We start from the raw sequence: 22,066 nt of genomic DNA, 5'->3' as shown, positions 1-22,066 counted from the left end.
AAAGAGTGCAGAATGTAGTGTTAAAGTCATAGCTAGGGTGTAGAGAAAGATCAACTTAATGCAAGGTAAGTCCATTCAAAAGCCTGACAGCAACAGGGAAGAAGCTGTTCTTGAGTTGGCTGTAAGTGACCTCGGACTTTTGTGCCTTTTTCCCAAAGGAAGAAGGTGGAAGAGAGAATGTCCGAGGTTTGTGGGGTCCTCAATTATGCTGGCTGCTTTGCCGAGGCAGTGGGAAGTGTAGACAGTGTCAATGGATGGGAGGCTGGGCTACATTCACAACCTTTTGTAGTTGCTCACAATCTTGGGCAGAGCAGGAGCCATACCAAGCTATGATACAACCAGAAAGAATGCTTTCTATGGTGCAATTGTAAAAGTTGGTGAGAGTCATAGCTGACATGAATGTATTCTTGCCTCCAAGAAACACGTGATGGAGACATGCCATCGGTGGGAACGGTAGAGCCCAGTGTGAATGGCCGGAAAGTTCCAGCCTACATTACAAACATTAACCCCAATTGGTCTGTTCACAACAGCTCCCCAGAATGGATAATCTCAAATTAATCTGTTCCAGAATGACAACAGGAATTTAATTTGGTAAAATTGGCTTGTACATTGACTTAAGTCTCGAAATTGCCTTACAATAGTGGGCACTTCAGTCAGTCATTCACCTTTCGGCTCTTCTTCCCATAGTCTCCAGTGTGGCACTGTAGCCTGGCTGCAGCACTGAAACCTGGGAGCCACATCTGGCTCCATTCCAGCTTTACAATGCTTTATTCATATTTTCCCAGAACAATGGGTCTGGATAAACAGGAATTCTTATCAATTCTCCTCACAGGCACTGCAAGGCTTTGCAGTCTTTGCAACGTTCAAATTGTTTATATCTTTTGATAGTGTCTCCCATCTGCCATCAGTCAGGTTGTATGTCGATCAATCTAAGTCCATCTCCTGATTTCATACCACAGTTCACCACCCTATATAAGGCTATTCAATGTCTTGGCTTGTAGTTCAAGGGTAGTCAAATGCAGTAAGAGAAAGGACTTCTGATGAATAAAAGACATCTTTTATTTTAGTAGTTGAGTTTGAAGGAATTTTGTAGACCAAATACTAGCTGTGCATGGCCAGGATGGATGTAAATATTAGTGGCTGCAGGCCTCAGGGGTGAATATTGTGCTTCATCACTTTCCTCTTTTGAAAGTGGAAACATGATAGGGTCTGGTTCCACATGATGAAGCAGGTAAAATTATCATCCTTACACATGTGCTAGTAGCAGTACCATAACTGAGCACCATGATAGTGTCTATACCTAAGTCAGTCAGCAGATGGAACTCTTATATGAAAATGGGTTCATGGCTTTTCAATTAGAAAACTTATCATTGGTTCCTATGCTTTTATTTTTAAAAAATTAAATCCAGGTTAAAATCAAAAGGGTTTGATTCTCATTTCCCCCCCACCCCCACTCTGCCTTTCCTATTCAGTGTTTGACTCCAGCTGTCTCAGCCAGACACTCTGGAATTCTGTCCTTAAACTTCTTGCTCCAACATTCACCACTTTCAAAGCCGACATAAAACATACTCCTCCAAACCCACCACTACCGGAGGAAGACACAAATAACTTTTCAGAAATGCTAAAGAATCAAGGTCTTGTGGGAAGGAGGAAATGAAGGAATTTAGCACCATTAGAAAAATAGTGTTGGAGGAATTAATGGGAATGAGAGGTGATAAATCCCATGGACCTGATATTCTTCAGGGTACTAAAGGAGGTGACCATGGAAACAGTGCGTGTATTGTCACCTTACAAAATTCTTTAGATTCGGACACAGTCCCAGCAGATTGGAGGGTGGCAAATGTAACCCTGCGATTTTAAAAAAAGGAACGAGGGAGAAAACAGAATTACGACTGGTTAGCCTAACAGCAGAAGTAGGGAAAGTGCTCAAGTCCATCATAAAGCATATAATAGAACACTTGGAAACTATCAATGGGCTTTGACTAAGTCAACATAGATTTATGAAAGGGAAAACCTACAGGAGTTTTTTGAGGATGGAACTAGAAGAATTGATAAGAATGAACCAGTGGATGTGGTGTATTTGGATTTTCAGGAAGTTTTTTATAAAGTCCCACGTAAGAGGTGAGTGTGCAAAGTTAAAGTGAATGTAAGTGAAGATAACTTATTGGCGTAGAATGAGAATTGGTTAGCAGACAGGAAACAGAGTAAGAATAAATGGGTCTTTTTGAAATGGCAGGTAGTGACTCATGGTATTCCACAGGAATCAGAGCTAAGGCTGCAGCTATACACAATTGTGACAATACTGTGCAGAGTATTACTTAAATGTGGATAGATTGGGAAATGTTGACGTACAAAGGGACCTGGATATCCGAATACACCAATCACCGAAAGATAGCATGCAGGTACACTCAGCTAACAGGAAAGCACATGGTATATTGGCTTTCATTGCAAGAGGACTTGAGCACAGGAGTAAGGATGTCTTACGGCAGACGTACAGGGCCTTGATGAGACCACATCTGGAGTGCCTGTGTTCCTTTCCGGTCAGCACACTACCAGAAGGGCATGGAAGCTTTGGACAGAGTGCAAAGAATGCCCACCAGGCTGTTGGCTAAAAGAAGTTGACTAAACTAGGATTGTTTTCACTGGAAAGATGGAGGCTGAGGGGAAACTTGATAGAGGCATAGGCAAGGAGGATAGTCAGGTGCTTCTTCCCAGGGTGGAAGAGTCGATTACAGGTGAGAGAGAAAAAGTTTAAGGGAGATGTGTGGAGTAAGTTTTTCATGCAGAGAATGGTGGATGCCTAGAACATGCTGCCAGAGGATGGGATGGAAGCAAGCACATTAGCAACATTTAAGAGGCATTTAGATTGGTACAGGAATAGGGAGGGAATAGAGAAATACAGACTGAGTAAGGGCAGAGGTTTTTTTTTTAGTTAGGGCATCATGATCAGCACAGGTTTGGAGGGCTGAAGGGACTGTTCCTGTCCTATACTTTCCTTTGTTCTTTATCATCAAACTTAGGCACTAAGCCCTTTAAAACCAGCTGGAATTCTTTGACCTTGCCCATGGCAGGAAATCTCTGGTCCCACTTCAGTCAATGGAGATTTGGCTGAAAGCGTAATTGTTTTTTCTTGCTGTCAATGGCAGCGGAGCAAGCAAGATTGGAGACTTCCGACCTCTGTCTTCCTCATAAAGTATTTCAGCTCCTTTTCCTCTAAGATGTAATCCAATCCTTAGCTGACAGCAGTGCACAACAAATTCCACAGGCATCGTCTTCACTGAAAGTGGCAAACATCTGTAAAACCTCCTCAACTCAGTCTTGATGGCATACAGCCACCAATGTTACCTTTAGAAGAGTTGCAGAAACTTATTCTCAGCTTCTGAATCTGGCCTCGTGTGTTTTTCACCCTGTCTGTATTCCACCACTGGACTCATCAACTTCTACTAAACTCTGATGGCTTTGTTTATTTATGTAGGTTCAACCAATTCCAGTTTGCCCAGAAGATTTTCTTTCCTTAGAAACTGGAAGGCTTTCGTTCTCCTTCGCTCTAAAGGGACTATCTCCTTTGTAACGAATGCTTTGTAATGAAATGTTCTTTCACAATATCATCATAGTCTGTTGGCGGCCATGACTTCCTGTGGTCTGGGTTAACACCAAACTCATTTTGAAAGCTTTCATGGCGACATTTAGCATGCTGTTGAAATGTTTCACTTGCCCACTTGCGATATCCGGACTGCAGCTTGCTGTAGAGGATGGCTTTGGGAGTTTTATAGTCAGATTTGTCCACACTAATCTTTCTGGCTAAACAGTAATGCACTGTATCTGGAGCAACTCTATTCATACAGTGTGTAGACTGAGGAAAGTCTGAATAAATGCCATTGCTGTCATACCCAATTGTTGCACAGGCTTGTCAACAGCACCAATGGCTCCCTGTTTGACAGCATTATAAATATACACAAAGTCTAAACTGAAAGACAGATCTATTTGTTGTGACATGACATCTCCAGCATTACAGAAATATAATGATTTCTGGATTTTTCCTTCTAAGTTTTCATCAATTCTGTAATATTAGCAGTGAACAGAGGACTCTGAAATGATCATAAATATATAGTGTAGTTCAGGTTAATAGTAAGTTTGTTTCATTACACACTCAACTTTAGATGGTCAACAATGTCCATCTTAGTTCCTTAGTACCAATCAGCAGTAGAGGTGTGCTTTATTCTTTCCACTTCTAATTCATACTGACTCACCTAGCTCTCACCTCAGCTGTACTTTACCATCCACTTCCAGTTCATGGAGGCACTGTCCTCTGCTCCCCACATTCCTCAGTTTGTGGAACTGATGCATTGCTGCCTCACAGCACCAGGGACCCAGGTTCGATTTCTAGCTTAGGTCAGTCTGTGCGGAGTCTGCACATTCTCACTGTGTCTGCGTGCGTTTCCTCCAGGTGCTCCTGCTTCATCCCACAGCCTGAACGTCATGCTGGTTAGGTGCACTGGCTATGCTAAATTATCCCTCAGTGTATCCTAACAGGCACCAGGGTGTGGCAATTGGGAGATTTCATTGCAGTGTTAATGTAAGCCTACTAGTGACACTAATAAATAAACTTTTAGCTCCCCCTACCTCACTCCTCCTTTACCTTGTGTTCATGTTATTCTAGCTGTCACCTTCTTCCTTTCATTGTAAGACACTTCTTCCCCATTCCCTCTTAGTTAATGCTGGGACTCTCATTTCTTTCCCACTTTAATGTACTGCTGCGAGCTCACCCTCTGTCCTCTTTCATTGCCCCATCATTCCTATTTTGCTCCCAATCCTTTCCTCCTCCTTTATCTCCTCCCTTCACTGCCGTCTGCTGCTCCCTTTCCATTTCCCATCAGCAAAATCCTAAAAAGGGATTAGAATAAAAATGCTGTGGATGTTGGAAATAAGTAATTAAAATGCTGGAGATAGTCAGCAAGGTCAGGCAATATCAATGGAGAAAGGAGCGATTTTTAGATTGTAACTTCTGAGCTCCCCAGCATCAGATTGGGGAGAATACCCCAAAGATATAATGTAGAATTCCTCTCGGAACAGCACAGTATTGACATGGCAATTTTCCAGAAGTACAAACTGTCTCTGGGCAATTGCCTTATGCTGGGGGACCATCCAAAAATGCTTCAAGCAGGATTACATTAATGGTTATTCAGAAAACATTAAAAGGAATAAAACCTCCCCTAACTTCTGGGTGACTATTGTAAAGAGACTGACTGACACTCCACTGGAATGCCCCAATTCTGGGGGTCACCCCCTTATATCTGACCTCCTAGGGCACTCCACTAGCTCCCAACTAACCAACCCCCACAGTATTCCCTTACCCATAATCCACTATGTGATTAGCTGGCCTGCACAGAAGACCTCACCCCCTGCCCCCACCCCAAACAGGTCAGACTCTCAACCCCCCAACCTGATTGGAGCCCACCGATCACTAACCCTCCTCCAAGTTCTGACCCATATGTCCGAAATCCTATTCACTTACCTTAAGTATTTATCTTCTCCCCGGCCCCTTAACTTCAATTGAACCTTTAAACGTACCTGGTTTATGGCAGTTAGTGTTGTGAAAGAGGAGCTGGACTGTTGTCCTTCTCCAGTTTACCTCTCCTGCACTGGATCTCACCCAGCCTGAGGTGCAGATATTTGGGCACGGAATGGATTGCTTCTCTGAGAAAATTACAGCCCAATGCTTCAGGGTGGAGGGTGATCTTTTGATGAAAGATCATTTGACCTGAAATATTAACTCAATTTCTCTCTGCACAGATGTTGCCTGACTTGCTGAGTGTGTCCAGAATTTGGTGTTTTATTTCACCCTATCAGCATCTGCTGCTAACTGAAGTGATTCAAGCTGCTGTATACTTGTGGATGAGAATCCCTGTCTGCAAGTTACCAGGATCAATTTGAGTAACAAAAGAAATAGCATTGAGGGGACAGGACTATACCATGTTGACTTAATGGATTGTGGCTTGTGCACTGAGACCTCAAAATGCTGTCTGTGAAACTCTGGCAGCTATATATAGAATTCAGCATTAAACACTGACAGTCAGGCCTCTATCCTCACTTAGCATTTGAAAAGAGACCCTTTATTTGATGTTAATGATGCATTGAGTACCCATCAAAAACCTTCATATTGTACAATGCATGACTCATTTAAAAAATGTTTATATTTCTGCATAAACAAATCATGTTAATGAAAGTTTGCCCACTTCACTTGCAATCCTTTTTATAGAACCACGATTGGCAACAGTATCAGGCAGCAATGAAATCATCAAAAATTTACTCACAACTTTAAGTTATTAATGACAAGTATTATGGACAAGAAGCAGCTGGACGGTTTGCACCGTTTTATTTAATCCTGCAGTAAGTGGAACTTATATTTACAAGAAAAGATACATATATACCAAATAAATTTTACAACCTGTGCTGGCCTGCCGGCCCTACATAAAATGTTTATTTTTCTATTTGCATAATATTATTTTTAGCATGCTGATTGACTGAAATCCAGTCATTATACACACAACACACATCCCATTTGTCCAGGGAAGCTGTATTGATAATTAGACATATTCATTGCTTACACTGAAAACTTTTTGCACTTAAACACAAGTTTTCTTCTTCATAAGTTCCTTTGGTGAGGTGAAAATGTTCACTGCAGTGCAATGTCTTAACCAGAAGCTAACAGCTTTGCTCTGTAGCATGTGCCTGTATGAGTTCTGTGATTGCTTGAGCATTGCTTTGAATGGACACTTGGAAGGGCAATTTGCACACAAATGCATATCTGATGGACCTGGTTTAAAACTGCTTTACTCCTAGTTACGATAGGTCTTCAAATCTAATTGAGGAGCTTCATTGATAGTGTGCAGTGCATGTCTGTGGGTCCTATCCCGTGGAGGTGTATCCTTAAAGATGTAGTGTTCTGTTGAGCTGTTATTGTATTCCTGGTGGCTGCTCTATAGCATGCATTACGTCCAGGAGGGTGGCCACAGTAAACTTTGGCAATGCACTCAATCAGGAAGCCATCAAGCACATTAAATGCTACCACCATGCACTTGCCTTATTGGGTCACCTTGGGTAAACATTTTAACCATGCAAAAATGCTAATCAGAAACATTATGCTAGAATAGGATCAACAACAGAAATATTAGCTGCCCACATATACATGTTTATACATTTAACAGTACATATTGCAGCTGTTCCTGAACAGATTTTGTCACATTCAAAGGCACTCTTTCAATCACTACTCAATTATCTGGCCTCTGAAAATCTCAACTGCCAGTAATGGTCAACTTTATAAGCGGTTAAACATACAGCATTCCCCATTTCATGAAACCTGCCTTTTCATGTCTTATTCACTGAAATTTAAATCAATGAAGTCTGCAGCCCATTCATTATTTGCTCTTGTATCTGTCAATAAAACGGACAAGTCTTAAGAAAAGAGAGCATTAAAATAATTGTAGGTTTGCAGAACAATAGCTATGCTTTTAATTTTAACGTTTAATTTTTCTCCCTGAATTTGGAGTTCCCAATTTTTGTTGTTTACTAATGGTGAATATCTTGGCAGAACTTGCAAACATGATAGCCTCACTGCTTTCCATTACCTGATGTTGCCTGAATGTGGTAACCACAAGAAAGGCAGAACACAAAGTAAAGAAAAACAATCAAACCCCAACCGCTTGTATAATGTATGAATTATACCGATGCTGTGATTTCTTAAGTTAGATGTCTTTATAAAAGGACTCAAGAAGTTTAGGTTTGCAACATTAGTTGAATCACTCAGGTTTTAATTTTATAACGCTCTGTGAGCTTAATATTTTCCTCATCTAATATCATTTGTGTTAGTGTCCATTCCATACTACCGTGAAGCTCTAAAATATCAATACAGAAGATCCAGCTGAGTACTGATATGAGATTCAAGGCAGCTATGCTACTTTTTTTGCACAGTTACTCTATCATGTAAGCACTATTTATATAACTTTTAACAGAAACCACTGGTAAATGCTGGTCCAAATAAACTTGTCGATTTATGAGGCAGTTGCTAACACTTAATGTTTTTAGAAGATTTTTTATTATCTTACCAAGGCAATGTCTATTAAGTGGAGCAAAAGTGCCACGGTAAGTTACTTATTCACAATGGGCACTGCCGCAGCCAATCAGATAACTGTAGCCAAAGGAATTTTTTTTAAAAATTGCTGTTCACTCAGGCTGTAAACTGTGGTAAATTAAAGGGTCCAAATATAATCTCTTATTTTGAGTTCCAACTAATCTCACTTGATCTCTTGATCCACATATCATGGGAGTAAGATTCAAAGCTACTTAATTTACAGTACGTTGACACAGAGGCAACACAGCTAGGGAATAACAAATCACCTTAGGCCACACTAAACCAGATTTAACTTGTGATGTTTTTCATCTTGTGACAAGCCTCCTGCAAAACCACAACACAGGACACAAACGTGATGCCCTGTGTCAATGTTAGCAATGATGATTAAGATGAGGACATTTATTGAAGAATTGCCACAAAATTAATTTAAAGTAAAATCTATGGTTGAATCCATAGCACATAACAGGAGGCTGGGCTAGTTTTAGATGTGTAACATTGAGCCAATCTTAAAGCTTGTGCTCAGTATAAATCATAATGAAGTATCCAGTGTAACAGAACTGAAAAGTCAGCAGCAGATGCTTCAGGAGCAAGGAAACAAGGAACACACAACATTGTGAACCCCGTACAGGAGATTGTATCAACTAACGAAAAATAAATATTAATGAAATCATTCAAAATAATATGAACAAAAAAATAAACTTTACATTTTTTTTGCATTGTAAGTTGATTTAGCCTCTTGTCCCTGTCAAGATGGCTGAATTTCAAACTTTCAAAATCTGTACATCTCTGTCAATCCTTTCCCCCGACCCCACCCCCCACCTCTATCCCAGCTTTCAGAGCTACTTCCCAGTAACGGATGGAATGTTCAGATTTCACCCATGTTCCAAAGCTCAGAACTCCAAGCCCATGGATTCGTTTGGAGCATCCTCATTTTGCCTTGTTTCTGCAGCAACTGGAGAGTCATGCATCAATGAGCAAGCATTTTAACAGGAAAATGTTAATCCTTACAAAGTGACCGCCATAAACACCTGACTCATTTGTATCCTTCATCCTCACATTTGTCACGCCTCCAGGGGATCAGATGGCATGGGCACTTTTTTGAAGCTTTGCATATTGTTCTTTCGAGAACTAACATCATCAGCACGTGCAGTGTGACTGCTGAGCAGCTTTGGCTGGCATCATGCGGTGACTGTAGTACCGTCAGTTCTTGCTCTTTCTTTCTTCAGGATCTCGTTGAGCGTGCATACATAGACTGGGCTTTCCTCATGGGGGTATTATTCAGAAGGTCCACGCTTTTACGACTCGAATTGATGACATCAGCCACAAATTTTGCGCACTCAGCACAAACATCTTTGAAGCTGCAGCCGTGCGTGTAAAGGTGTGGAAATTCCTGTTCTACTGACCGGTTACTGAGACTCTTCAGAGCTCTAAAATATAACAGGACCAAACACAAGATTTGAAGAACAAAGCATAGAAAGGTTGGATAGTCCCTGGCCAGCACCCTTACTTAAAAGGCATCATGCTGTCAACAAAATGTGTATCGGAAGGCCAAAGGGGTTTATTTGTCAAAATACTGGAGACCTTTACAACTTTTGATAATCTTGCTCTCCCCAGTTATCAGAATATCTATTAGCAACTCAAACTTCATCTATTTAATTTTAGTTATTTTAGTTACAAGCATTTTGGGTTCATTACAGCAGTAACAATGATCCAAGTGAAGAATTGTATCTAGCAACATCTATTATTTACATCAACAGTAATGCATCCCCACATTCAACTAAAAGAAATTAATACAGCTTATCTGAACACAAAGGGCTTCGTTTAAGAGGCATTAGGATGGATATATGAATACCCAGCGACATAGTGGTTAGCACTGCTGCCTCATAGCACCAGAACCCTAGATTCAATTCCCAGTGGGTCACTGTCTGTGTGCAGTCTGCATGTTCTCCCTGTGTCTATGTGGGTTTCCTCCAGTTTCCTCCCATAGTCCGAAAGATGTGCTGGTTAGGTGCATTGGCCTTGCTAAATTCTCCCTCAGTGATCTGAACAGCACCAGAGTGTGGCGAATAGGGGATTTTCATAGTAACTTCATTGCAGTGTTAATGTAAGCTGACTTATGACACTAATAAATAAACTTTATTATTAGTGTATAATAATAATATTCCTTTATACGGTTCAGGTAGGGGCAAAAGGATTTTTTTAGTTAGGGTATCATGATCAGTGTGGGCTAGGAGGGCTGAAGGGCCTGTTCCTGTTCTGTATTTTTCTTTATTCTTTGTTTTCATAACTTCTTGCAAATTCAAGTTCTTTCCTTCACTTCTGCTTGTTCACAAATGCAGAGGCCAGAGAATATCTTAGATCACAAGAAATTTTTGATCATTTCTCAAGTTTGATTAAGATTTTTCCTGCAGTTCCAAAGGAAAATCACTCTGAATTCATGTAGTTTCCCACCAGGTAGGTAATGGGGATTAGCATTCGGATATGGAGATCCAGGTTAAGAAATAACTTTAATACTTCAAACCTCTGCTGCACATATCTTGCACTGTCTGCGATGACCTATATTAATGCCCTGTCTCAAGACTGCAAGTTCAAAGTCATTTTTGAATCTTTCCATGACTTTGCCCCATCTATCTTTGCATTCTCCTTTAGTCTCTTATCCAATCCCCCCTCAAACCTTTTGTTCCACTGACTCCAGCTTCTTTGTCACATCATTGGTTGCAGCATTTTCAGTTGTCTGTTAGCTGCTCCTTTTTTTAAAAACTCTCCCGCTACAATGTTCTCCTCCTTAGAAAAACTACCAGGCCTGTGGTCAGGCCTCTAAATTCTTTGCTGGCTCAATTGGTATTTTCTATATGCCTTCAGGAGAAGTTTCCTAGAATATTTTGTACTTAACAGTCTTAGTCTTCTAATTTAATAGCCTTTCTCCATACTGCACAGTTGTCGTATTGGAGAACTCCCACTTCAAAGTATCTATGTGCAGGTTAGGTAGATTGGCTAAATTGCCCTTTAGTGCCCAAAGCTGTATAGGTTAGGTGGATTAGCTGTGGTAAATGCGTGAGGTTACAGGAATAGAGCAGGGTGTTGGGGCTGTGTGTGTGTGTAGGGGGTGTGGGAGGGCATTGAGCCTGAGTTGGTGCAGACTCAATGGGCTAAATGGCCTTCTGCTTTGTAGGGATTATATGGTTCTATAAGAACAATTCATTAGTGAGCACTGCAGATGTTCCACTTCTGTGGGGCAGGTTTTACAAAGCAATTGGACAGTTTGTCCTAGTTTCACTTTTCACAGTAGCAGACTGTTTCACCCAGAGACCCACTGACAAAACTGCTGGCACAATACATCACGTGCATTTGTCAAAATGAAAGCAAAAATAATTAAAATTCTAAATATAGCTGCTCCTGCATTTTCCAAAGTTGACGCAGATTCTTAGAGAGTGGCTATTTTCCATTCACAAACTGTAGCTTAGCATACAATAAAAGCGCATCACAATCACAGATCCTGCAGCACAGATATGAATGGCATGAAACATACTAACATTGTCTGATATTACATTGCACAATGGCAAGTAAATCCATCAACACAAACTGCTTACTCAGTCCAAAGCCAATGGTGAGCAGCCTCTCCATCCTCTGTGACTCAGCTCAGTTTCAAATTCTATATCTTATACATCCATCTACACAGCATCATCTGCCTTAATGCTGGAAATGGGGCTAAATTAACGAAAAGCACTGTTGCTGCAGTTGCATACTTCTTAATATATTACTAAAATGAAGAGGAGACAAAGCCCTGGTGGTATTATTGCTAGACTATTAATCCAGAAACTCAGCTAATATTCTGGAGACCGAGGTTTGAATCCCCCCATGGCAGATGGAATTTTAATTCAATAAAAAAAAACCATTGTCAGAAAAATCCATCTGGTTCAGTAATGTCCTTTAGGGAAGGAACTCTGCCATCTTTACCTGGTCTGGCCGACATGTGACTCCAGAGCCACAGCAATGTGGTTAACTCTCAACTGCCCTCAGAATTGGCCTAGCTACAAAGTCTCAACAAAGCCATAATGGTTTTGTCAGTCAACCCATAGCATGTTGACTGCCGCGATTCAAGAAGGCAGCTCACCACCACCTTCTCAAGGGAAACTAGGGGCAGGCCATAAATACTGGCTAGCCAGTGAATAAATAAAAAAAGTTCAAACCAAGGAAAAATTCTACATCCAGTTTAGTAGATAGTTGAGATACATACTGAGATTGGAAACATCCTTTGGTCTGAGCGGTTTTTGTCTGACTGGTAGTCTCAAAACCCACAGTGTAAACAGGTATATGGGCAAGTTTCTTGGAAGGAATCTTGATCTGCAGGAAATACACATAGTTAGTTTTTATAATCCTATTATAGGCACGCCACTGTTTCTATAACTTCCATGTACCAGTTCTGGTCAAGGGATGAAAAACACTCAGCCACTATCTTGGTTCTTCCCGCAAAAATGATTTATGTGAAAATCAAAACATTAAGAATGAAGTGCAGTCTTGTGTAATGAATTAGGAAGAAAAAAGTTGTTTAAACCAATTCTATTTGTAAAAGCAGCTGCAGAGGCACATTCTGTTTAAGAAATGTGTGTGGGGAATGATAAGACTTTTCTTTTATTAGAACAAGCCAATAATTAGTGTACATGTACTGCGTGAAGACTGACTCTAATTCAGATCTTCTCATTATAATGACATGCCCATTAAAAGACACGATATACAAAATTGTTAATCTGCTGAAATAGTACTTAAATTTCATTTATAAATGCAAGTTTTTTTTGTAAGGACATTATAAGCAAAGCTTCTCCAATCTAGAATATTTTTAATTTAAGTAAGCCTCAACCAAAAAAATGGATACGACAACCTATCCTATTATTGTGTCTGCTCAACAATGATCGTACTCTATACTAAATGTATTTGCAAACCTTTTATAAACGTTGTCCAAAATATCAAGCCTGTACTTTCTAATGGTAAATATTGATTGCTAATAGGTCTACCAGTCCCCAGCAAATGCACTGTTTATGAGTGCCAATGTGTTGAGGGATGTCAGGAATTTGCACGTTACTGCCAGTTTCATAAGGAAGTCCTTTAGGGACAGATGGAAGTCCTTAGGGAGAGATGCTACTACAATTTAAAGTGCCACTGTATAAGCAGCAGACAGTCAGCTTCAAGGACATTGTTTATTGTTACAATCAGTAGCTCTAAAAAAGCTGGAATGAATGCCATCTTAGATACATTAAATCAACCTCTATCTTTAGCAACCTTTAATCATGAGTCTCTCCATGTTTGAAATTGGTTGTTCATTCTATAGGAAAACTCAAGGCTGCCAGATGCCCAGGCCTTCACATTCTCATCACTGACAAATTTATCACTCACTTCCTAATCATGTCTATTGTTCAGGGAAGTGGATGTTTGCAACATATGGTACATGAACATTTACTGCTCCAGAGTTTGCAAAATGATGAGCAGATAATCACATGACATACTACGCCTATTTTGAGGGTTCAGCACTTTGTGTCATTTTCCATTAGTTTTAGGTCTTTTTATTCTGTGTTAACAACCGATCAACAGGGCACAGTGGTTAGCACCGCTGCCTCACAGCGCCAGGGACCCAGGTTCGATTCCCAGATTGGGTTACTGTCTGTGAGGAGTCTGTACGTTCTCCCTGTGTCTGCGTAGGTTTCCTCCAGGTACTCTGGCTTCCTCCCATAGTCTGAAAGGCATGCTAGTTAGGTGCAATGGCCAAGCTAAATTCTCTCCCTCAGTGTACCCGAACAGGTGCTGGAGTGTGGTGACTAGGGGATTTTCACAGTAACTTCATTGCAGTGTTAATGTAAGCCTAACTTGTGATTCATAAATAAACTTTAAAACAGTCAACACATTGTTGAACCAAAAGGGTTTCATTGGAAAGTACGTGGATCAAGATTTCATGGATCAGATTTCTGTGGTAAAGTGTTTATAGAATTCTTTATCAAGTAACTTTTGTAACAGGCCTTACCTTTACATTACAGGAACCACAAACTGATCTGAAAAGAAAGAAAATAAGTGTGTTTTTAAAATCAGACTTTTGAATGGTCCTATCACATATTAAGCTGATCTTTCTCCTCACCCTATTGGTAACTGCAACACACATTCTGCACCTTCTCCTTTCCTTCTCCCCTGTGTACTCTATGAATGGTACGCTTTGTCTGTATAGCTCGCAAGAAACACTATATTCAATGCATGTGATAATAATAAATCAGGTCATTCATTCAATTCAAATTCATAGGAAAGCTTGTTAACAGTATAAGGAAGTAAATTATCTAAATGAACAATTTAATAAGTAAAGCTTTGGGCTATCTTTCATGTAATTATTTTAATAATCTTGTCAAGTTTGAGGTCGACATAATCAAGTGCTTAACACCGTAACTAAATGAAGACATTTTTACACTGCAGTTGATTGTCAAATATTTGGCAAGTTTTAAGCATTAGATTTTTAGGCTATGTTTAAAAATAATGCAATCCACAAACCTTAATCAATCAGATTTTGTGTGAATAAAGTTTATAAGAATGATTATTCATTATATAATACATTTAGCATAAAGAAATATCCCAATATGGTAGAGGTGACTAAATGCAGAAGTAAAATAAAGCATTTATCTGGGTATCTGAGGTTTGGAACATTTTTCTAAGGTGTTTTGGTGAATTCTAAAATCTTTCTGGGACATGATTGTGCTCTTGCTTTGTGTAACCCAGAAAGGATTCCATTAACTTACACAGCTCAGTGTGTTTCCATAGATAAAGGAGGGGAATTTGAGTCTTTTCTGTTCCCTTACAGTTTTACAATACTCTATTCTTTCCAGGAAAGCCTTGGTTCTGACTGAACCGGTGGATTAACTGACAGCATATTCAGACATTCATATGAAATTCTTAACCAATTGCAGTAAGAAAACAGATGAAGGTAAAACTGGTTTTCGTTGTTACCTTTTACAAAATAAACATGCCGAGGGCCATGAGAACAAAGGGAACTTCACCTTACAGCAGCAGCAGACCTGCATGGCAAAGAGCAAAGGTAAGATGATAGAGCTGCAAAAGGATGCAACATAAAATCCAAAATAACTCTATAAAATGCAATGCATGAAACAGGAATTCATTTTAGCATTTTTGACTATTTTCATGTGTGATCCTAAAGCATACGGCAGATAAACCAGGACTGATGGAGAGCTAGAGGGGACAAGGGAAAGAAACAAGAACATACTGCAAAGTATTTATTTCTTCATGTTTTCATAATCCTAGTGAGAAATAAACTCAGACCAAGTGATATTCTGGACTATTTTGAGAGCTGGAGGCACATTTTGCACTGTGTGTAAAGACAAATTTTATTCTATTGTAGTACCAAAATCATCATAAATTTTCTCAGCAAATAAACAAAAAGTAAAATATATTCCCAGAAGTGAATCAGTAATGTCATCACTGGATCAACATTGTACGTGTCTGCACGGTAAACAATGGTGTTTTGCATTTTGTTTGGATATGCCAATCAGGAGGACTGTGCTTAAAAAGTTAACAAGCTAATGACATGGAAATCTAGAATAAAAGTTTCAAATTGATACCCAAAGGAATGTAATCCTTACTATTTGTATTGGATATACTTTCTGATGTGGCGGAGTGGGAGTATTAGTCCAGCTTATCACTGTCTACATGGGTTTCCTCCAGGTGCTCTGGTTCCCTCCCACAGTGTAACCATCTAACCAGACATGCTGGTTAGGTGCATTGACCCGAAAAGGCGCCGGAGTGTGGTGACTAGGAGAATTTCGCAGTAACTTCAACTTCATTGCCATGTTAATGTAAGCCTTACTTGTGACTAATAAATAAACTTTTAACTTTAAATGCAAAGCAGTTGTCTAGCACAAGATTATTGTTTGTTGATTGGAAAATGACAAAAGACAAATGTCCTGAATTCAGTTTTATGTTCCTGTTCCTCATTTTCATTAACAATTGCAGTTTCAACCTCAGCAGTGGATATCGCTCCAGCTTACATGTTAAGCTGGGTTTCAAACCAGTTCTACACTCACAACCCTAGGAAATACTGGCATGGGCTGCCTACCTCACTTGACTGAGATGTGTATCACTGATTAGGACAAGATAGAATTGATACGTGAAGCTGAAGTCACCTGTCCCTGTCCCTAAGTGCTTTGTTAGAAATGAGAGGGGGAGAAAAAAAGAGAGAGAGGGGGAGAAAAAAAGAGAGAGAGGGGGAGAAAAAAAGAGAGAGAGGGGGAGAAAAAAAGAGAGAGAGGGGGAGAAAAAAAGAGAGAGAGGGGGAGAAAAAAAGAGAGAGAGGGGGAGAAAAAAAGAGAGAGAGGGGGAGAAAAAAAGAGAGAGAGGGGGAGAAAAAAAGAGAGAGAGGGGGAGAAAAAAAGAGAGAGAGGGGGAGAAAAAAAGAGAGAGAGGGGGAGAAAAAAAGAGAGAGAGGGGGAGAAAAAAAAGAGAGAGGGGGAGAAAAAAGAGAGAGAGGGGGAGAAAAAAGAGAGAGAGGGGGAGAAAAAAGAGAGAGAGGGGGAGAAAAAAGAGAGAGAGGGGGAGAAAAAAGAGAGAGAGGGGGAGAAAAAAGAGAGAGAGGGGGAGAAAAAAGAGAGAGAGGGGGGAGAAAAAAGAGAGAGGGGGGAGAGAAAAGAGAGAGGGGGGAGAGAAAAGAGAGAGAGGGGGAGAAAAAAGAGAGAGAGGGGGAGAGAAAAAGAGAGAGGGGGGAGAGAAAAAGAGAGAGAGAAAAAGAGAGAGAGGGAAAGAAAGAGAGAAGGAGAGAGAAAGAAAGACAGGAAGAAAGGACAGAAAGAAAGACAGAAAGAAAAGAGGAAGCATGAATTGAAAAATAAACATTGCTACAGAATTGTGAAAAGTGCACAAGACATGTACCTTTCCCTTTTTCAAGTTGTTATAGAGATCTTTGCTTTGCAGAAACTTTTCCATTTCAGCTTTGACTAAGACTTTCCGAACGTTGATGATTTCCTCCACAGTTAGCGCCAGGCTCTCCACTGGGTGACTGAATTCTTCCTGCAAAAGAAAAATATTCCTGATTTCCTGCACCAAGCTGTCTTGAATTTATAAAGAGGCTACACCATGGTTACAGAATAAAAAGCACAAAGCTCTGCTGGGAGCACAACTTCCGAGGCTGAAGCATTCTGAAAGCTACTGGGGCCACTTCATCCAAAGGATTACTTTTTAAATTGAATCTCACACCACTTCTGGTTGCCTTGTGTTACAGGTTTACACAAATAACTCTAAGCTGAGAAAAATAATGGCTTTATTCTGACAAGCTCTGAAATTACATGAGATAGCCGTGTACACTCAGTACACACTTGTCATACTCTAAGGCAGTGATGTAACATAGGATCAATTCAATATGAAATTATGGGTAGGTAAGCTTAAAAAAAACAGAAATTTTCAAAGAAGTAGACCTGTAGAAACACATAAATATCTACACAGCAGAAAATGGTGGTAAAAGATTGACCTCATTCTGATGTGTGCCTGCAGGTGCAACAAACAGTTGGAAAATGTATTGAAGGAACCAATGGCAGCCTGTACTGCATTGATACAGGAGGTGTAAAGAAAGATGTTAAGAATGGAAAACTGAAACTCCTGCAGATTGACTTAATTCTATACCTCATAATGAATGATTATGTGAATAGAAATACATGCAACTCTAGAAATAATTCACGGGTATTCTGTCTGTTCCTGGAGTATACTGAATACTGAACCTTGCCTTTCGCAAATTGCAACTCTTAAGAAAATCCTACATCTGCATCTTATTCATACAAAGCCTTTATCTTCTGTGACCCTTGTGCTCACTATTCACTCTTCTCACTAGGCAAATGTACAACGCTCTCCATTCGACATCATTCAACCTCATTCAGTCCTATTATTCTGTTCACACAATTCTGAGCAACTTCTTTTCATTCATTTTGCCTGCAGTGCATTCTGTTGCATTCAGCCCGCATTGTGTCCAAGTCCTTCCATCTTGCTAGCTCTCCTTTCCATAACAGTCTGACTTTTTGATTTTTGCTTTTGGTTACCTCTCTCAATCCTCTTCCTTAATTTGTTTTAATGTTTGAATTTTCTGCCACTGTTCAACACTTTGGTAAATTTTAAGCCCGCATTAGATATACAAGTCGTTGTTGTAGTATCGGTTTTGAATGTTCAGAGCCAACAGTGGCGTCAGGTTCAGATGAACAGCTGCCCCGCACCCCTCCTCACCCCACTACACTGGGTGATGGAACCTATCAACGACCAAAGCACTGGGTATTGCAGTACCAACTGCAAGCGTATTTCACAATCCAGCATAAAGTAAGGGAGGACATATTAATCCCAGATCAGTCAGAAATGCCTGAAGAGGTTAGGAAGACTCACTTGTCATCATGAGAAGGCACTGGAGTAAAACACACTAGGCATTTACATAAACCACTTATTAAGCAGTATGTTGATTTCATTTATTTCATATTTGTCCAGAATTTCCATCTAATGCAAGATCAGACACCAGGAGTTCAAAAGATTTATAGTTGCTGGAGTAATGCTGAGGATAATATTGGTGAAAGTGTATACATTGTTAGCAAAGTGGATGGGTCAGGGACTTGGTTCTTCTCTATGACAGCCTTGTGCACTACTCTTACAGATTGTTTAGATTTTCAGCAACATCTTCTTAGCCACTGATCTAACTTTGTTTGTGGATTGGCCCCTGCCCTGGTTGGGCCTCTTCAAATAACAAAGACATAAAACAGATTGGGGACGATTCTCCCAGCCAACTGCACAATAGGCCAGGAGGCTCAAGTGGAGGTTCAAGTGGGCTGCCCGCTGGGTGTCACGGCCTCCGTGAGTCTCCAGGCACTGGATTTCTGGTGCCATTATAGTAATCCTCATTTTAATATTACTTGCATCGAATTAGTGAGCCCAGGACTGAAGAGGCCTGCTAGCCTCTCCCTGCCAGGAGTGTTTCACTCCAGCAGGATTTACAACAGCTCACGACTTGCAGAGAGCTGGCGGTTGGCCACCGCTGGAGTGAAGGGGAGCCATCAAGACCCTACACAGAGACTGGGGTAAGGGAGGGGGTGCCCCTGGGTGTTGCCAGCCTGGTCCCCTAGCACTGCCCAAGGGGGAAGTGGCAATGCCCAGAGGGAACACTGGCACTACCCACCAGGCTGTTCTGCCAAGGGGGTTGGGCTAGGGGCAGGGCCTCTGGGAGAGGGGATCAGTGGGGATGGGGTCCCACTGCCGCGCTGCACGTTGGGCTGGGTGACAGAGGGAGGGAGCCAGGCCAGCGATTGGGGTTGGTGAGATGGGATGTGGGGGGGCGGTGTTTGGGGCTGCTGGCAGGGGGAAGGAGGGGCCTTGGAGACGAAGCTGGCCTGGATACGTCTGGGGATCCAGCAACCGGGTCACGGAGGGGTTGCTGCGCTGGCCAGCAATCGGGAGGCCAGCAGTGCATGCACCGATCTTGGCGCTGACAGCTTGACACATGTGCAGTGGCTCGCTCAGTGCTATGTTGCCGGCCTCTCCAGTGGGAATCGTGCCACCCTGATTTCTAGCATGACTCATGCTAGTGCACTCTGCAGTGCAGAGAGTGTGAGAGTTTCATTTTGAAAATCCCGCTGAAAAAGCCAACAGGATTTACTCCAGTTTTTACATGAATTCGACACTTTGAATGCTTTGGGAGAATCACTTCCTCAGAATACTGTGATCTTAAAGACCCTTGAAGCAGGTCTGTATTGCATATGCCTCCTAATATGGCCATGCAAGTAACACTGCTTCAAGATCCCAACATCTGATTTCAACAGAAATTAAAACTGGCTGAAGCCTACAACTGGCAGATGAGCTAAGATTACCCCAGTTACACTGTCAGCAAACGTTAAAATGAACCCATTACAAATCAAACATCACTGTTACTAATCAATCAGCACAGACAGATCTCAAATGTAGAAACTTTCCTTCCAGTGAAACAGCAGAAGGCTGTGTGAAAATAGGTGCATACTTTGCACCTTTAAAATGGGAAATCTAGTCTCAAAGCTTCCCTAATAGTGGGCACAGGTACTCACCAGCCACTGACGCTTGGAAAAGGTTAAAACATTCTCTGGAATACCCTTTGTAGACTGAAGGTTGTTTCCCACTGTCACACAAGAATGAGCTGCCTGGGTACCTGTAGTCTGCACCTCTGCGTTCTCTTCTACTGGAAATATAAACATGTGTTTGTAGGAATTAGGGACAGTAGAAAAGCAAGATCAAAGATATATTGTTATCAGCAATTCTCTCCCCGCTCCTCCTTTGAATATAGAATCATACAGTGCAGAAGGAGGCCATTCAGCCCATCGAGTCTGCACTAACAACAATCCCACCCAAGCCTTAGCCACACAACCCCATGTAATTACCCCCTTAATCCGTCTAACCTACGCATCCCAGGACACTAAGGGGCAATTTAGCATGGCCAATCAACCTACCCCGCACATCTTTAGAACTGTGGGAGAAAACTGGAGCACCCGGAGGAAACCCATGCTCATATCTTTAGTAAGTGGCCTCTGATATCCATTGTACGTGATCATTGTATGCGGTCACTGTACCCGGTCATTGTAGCAGTCACACCCAGAGTCAGAAGACAATTCAATTGCGAAGGACCAACAGCAAAGTCCAATTACGTGCTTTTGTCCAATACCCACACCACCAGCACAGTTTACATACAAGAGTGGGAATCCTGGTAGATTCTCTTCTTCCTAACCCAGAGTGATTGGATTGGAAGGTGAAAGCTAATGTTATTCTTGAGTTCTATCGCTAAGCTACACAAACCCATTCATCAGTTGAGGAATCAGAGGAGTGTAAGAAGCTATTAACTATGCACCTCGCAGGATTTTACAACCTGTTCAGTTGTTGCATCATGTTAGGCATTAATATATGGAGCCCACACATAAACATGCTTGGCCTGTGAGCTCAATTTTCTGGTCAAATAGTTTTTAAAAAGTAAAGGTTCTCTTATCATTCACAAAAGGTTATTCTATTATTTAGATTGAAAAAGATTTAGCTTCTTAAACTCTTCCTTTCATTATAACAATAACTACATTTCAAAATGCCTTAATTGGCTGTAAAGTGCTTTGGGTAATACTGAGGATGTGAAAGGCGTTATATAAATAAATGCAAATCCCTCCTTCTTTATATCAACTTATGGAATTAAGAATCTACTAATGACCATGAAACCATTGTCAATTGTCGCAAAACTCATCTGGTTCACTAATGTCCTTCAGGGAAGGAAATCTGCCATCCTTACCTGGTCTGGCCTACATGTGACTCCTGAGCCACAACAATGTGGTCGACTCTCAGTAGCCCTCGGGCAACTGGGGATGGGCTATAAATGCTGGCCAGCTAGCGACACCCATGTCCCATGAATGAATAAAAAAAATAGAAAATTTGCAGCTGTGCCTTCAGCTGCCAAGACCGTGTGTTCTGGAATTCTCCTCCTAAACCTCTCCACCTCTCTCTCCTCCCTCAAAGACACTCCTTAAAACCAATTTCTTTGATCGAGTATTTTTTGCCACTGTCCTAATATTTCCACGTGGTTTGGTGTCAAACTTTGTTTGGTAACATTCCTCGGTCAGATGCTGCCATTAAAATTTGAGAAGGACAAATAAAACGCACAACCAACATCGGATATTCTGTATCGACAAAGCTTCTTAAAGATGTACACTAGCTTATTTTCATGAACAAAGAATGAATAGTAAAATATCTAAAGGCAGAATGCTGATAAAGAAAGAAAATGTACTCCAGAAGGATCATCTCAAGTCCCGATCATTTCAGTTTTCATTTTGCTATAACAGCACTGTCTGAACATGAAGCATTTTGTCAATTGCTCCTGTTACCCTTTCAGGGCAATGCAGGCATTGGAATCAAAACTAGAGTGCTGAAATC

At 41.0% G+C, this 22,066-nt stretch overlaps 1 protein-coding gene across 2 annotated transcripts in view; it reads right to left on the bottom strand.

Annotated features, from left to right (window-relative positions):
- Nucleotides 1-6,162: 6,162 nt before the first annotated feature.
- The window catches only part of spire2 (spire-type actin nucleation factor 2), an 89,911-nt gene continuing 74,007 nt past the window's right edge, over nt 6,163-22,066 (bottom strand). The window contains exons 10-15 of one of the 2 annotated variants that reach the window (XM_080186870.1): nt 20,212-20,342; nt 17,042-17,179; nt 15,110-15,177; nt 14,145-14,172; nt 12,369-12,475; nt 6,163-9,558 (exon numbers count right to left, since the gene is read on the bottom strand). In XM_080186870.1, the coding sequence (XP_080042996.1) occupies nt 9,354-9,558; nt 12,369-12,475; nt 14,145-14,172; nt 15,110-15,177; nt 17,042-17,179; nt 20,212-20,342 (677 nt within the window). In that variant the 3' untranslated portion in view covers nt 6,163-9,353. The remainder of the gene's footprint in view (nt 9,559-12,368; nt 12,476-14,144; nt 14,173-15,109; nt 15,178-17,041; nt 17,180-20,211; nt 20,343-22,066) is intronic. The other variant, XM_080186871.1, reaches the window with a different exon arrangement.

Source organism: Carcharhinus amblyrhynchos, chromosome 4 (genome assembly GCF_965287045.1).
Source record: "Carcharhinus amblyrhynchos chromosome 4, sCarAmb.v2.hapA, whole genome shotgun sequence".
NCBI lineage: Eukaryota > Metazoa > Chordata > Chondrichthyes > Carcharhiniformes > Carcharhinidae > Carcharhinus > Carcharhinus amblyrhynchos.
This window is presented reverse-complemented; position numbering and strand designations above follow the sequence as displayed.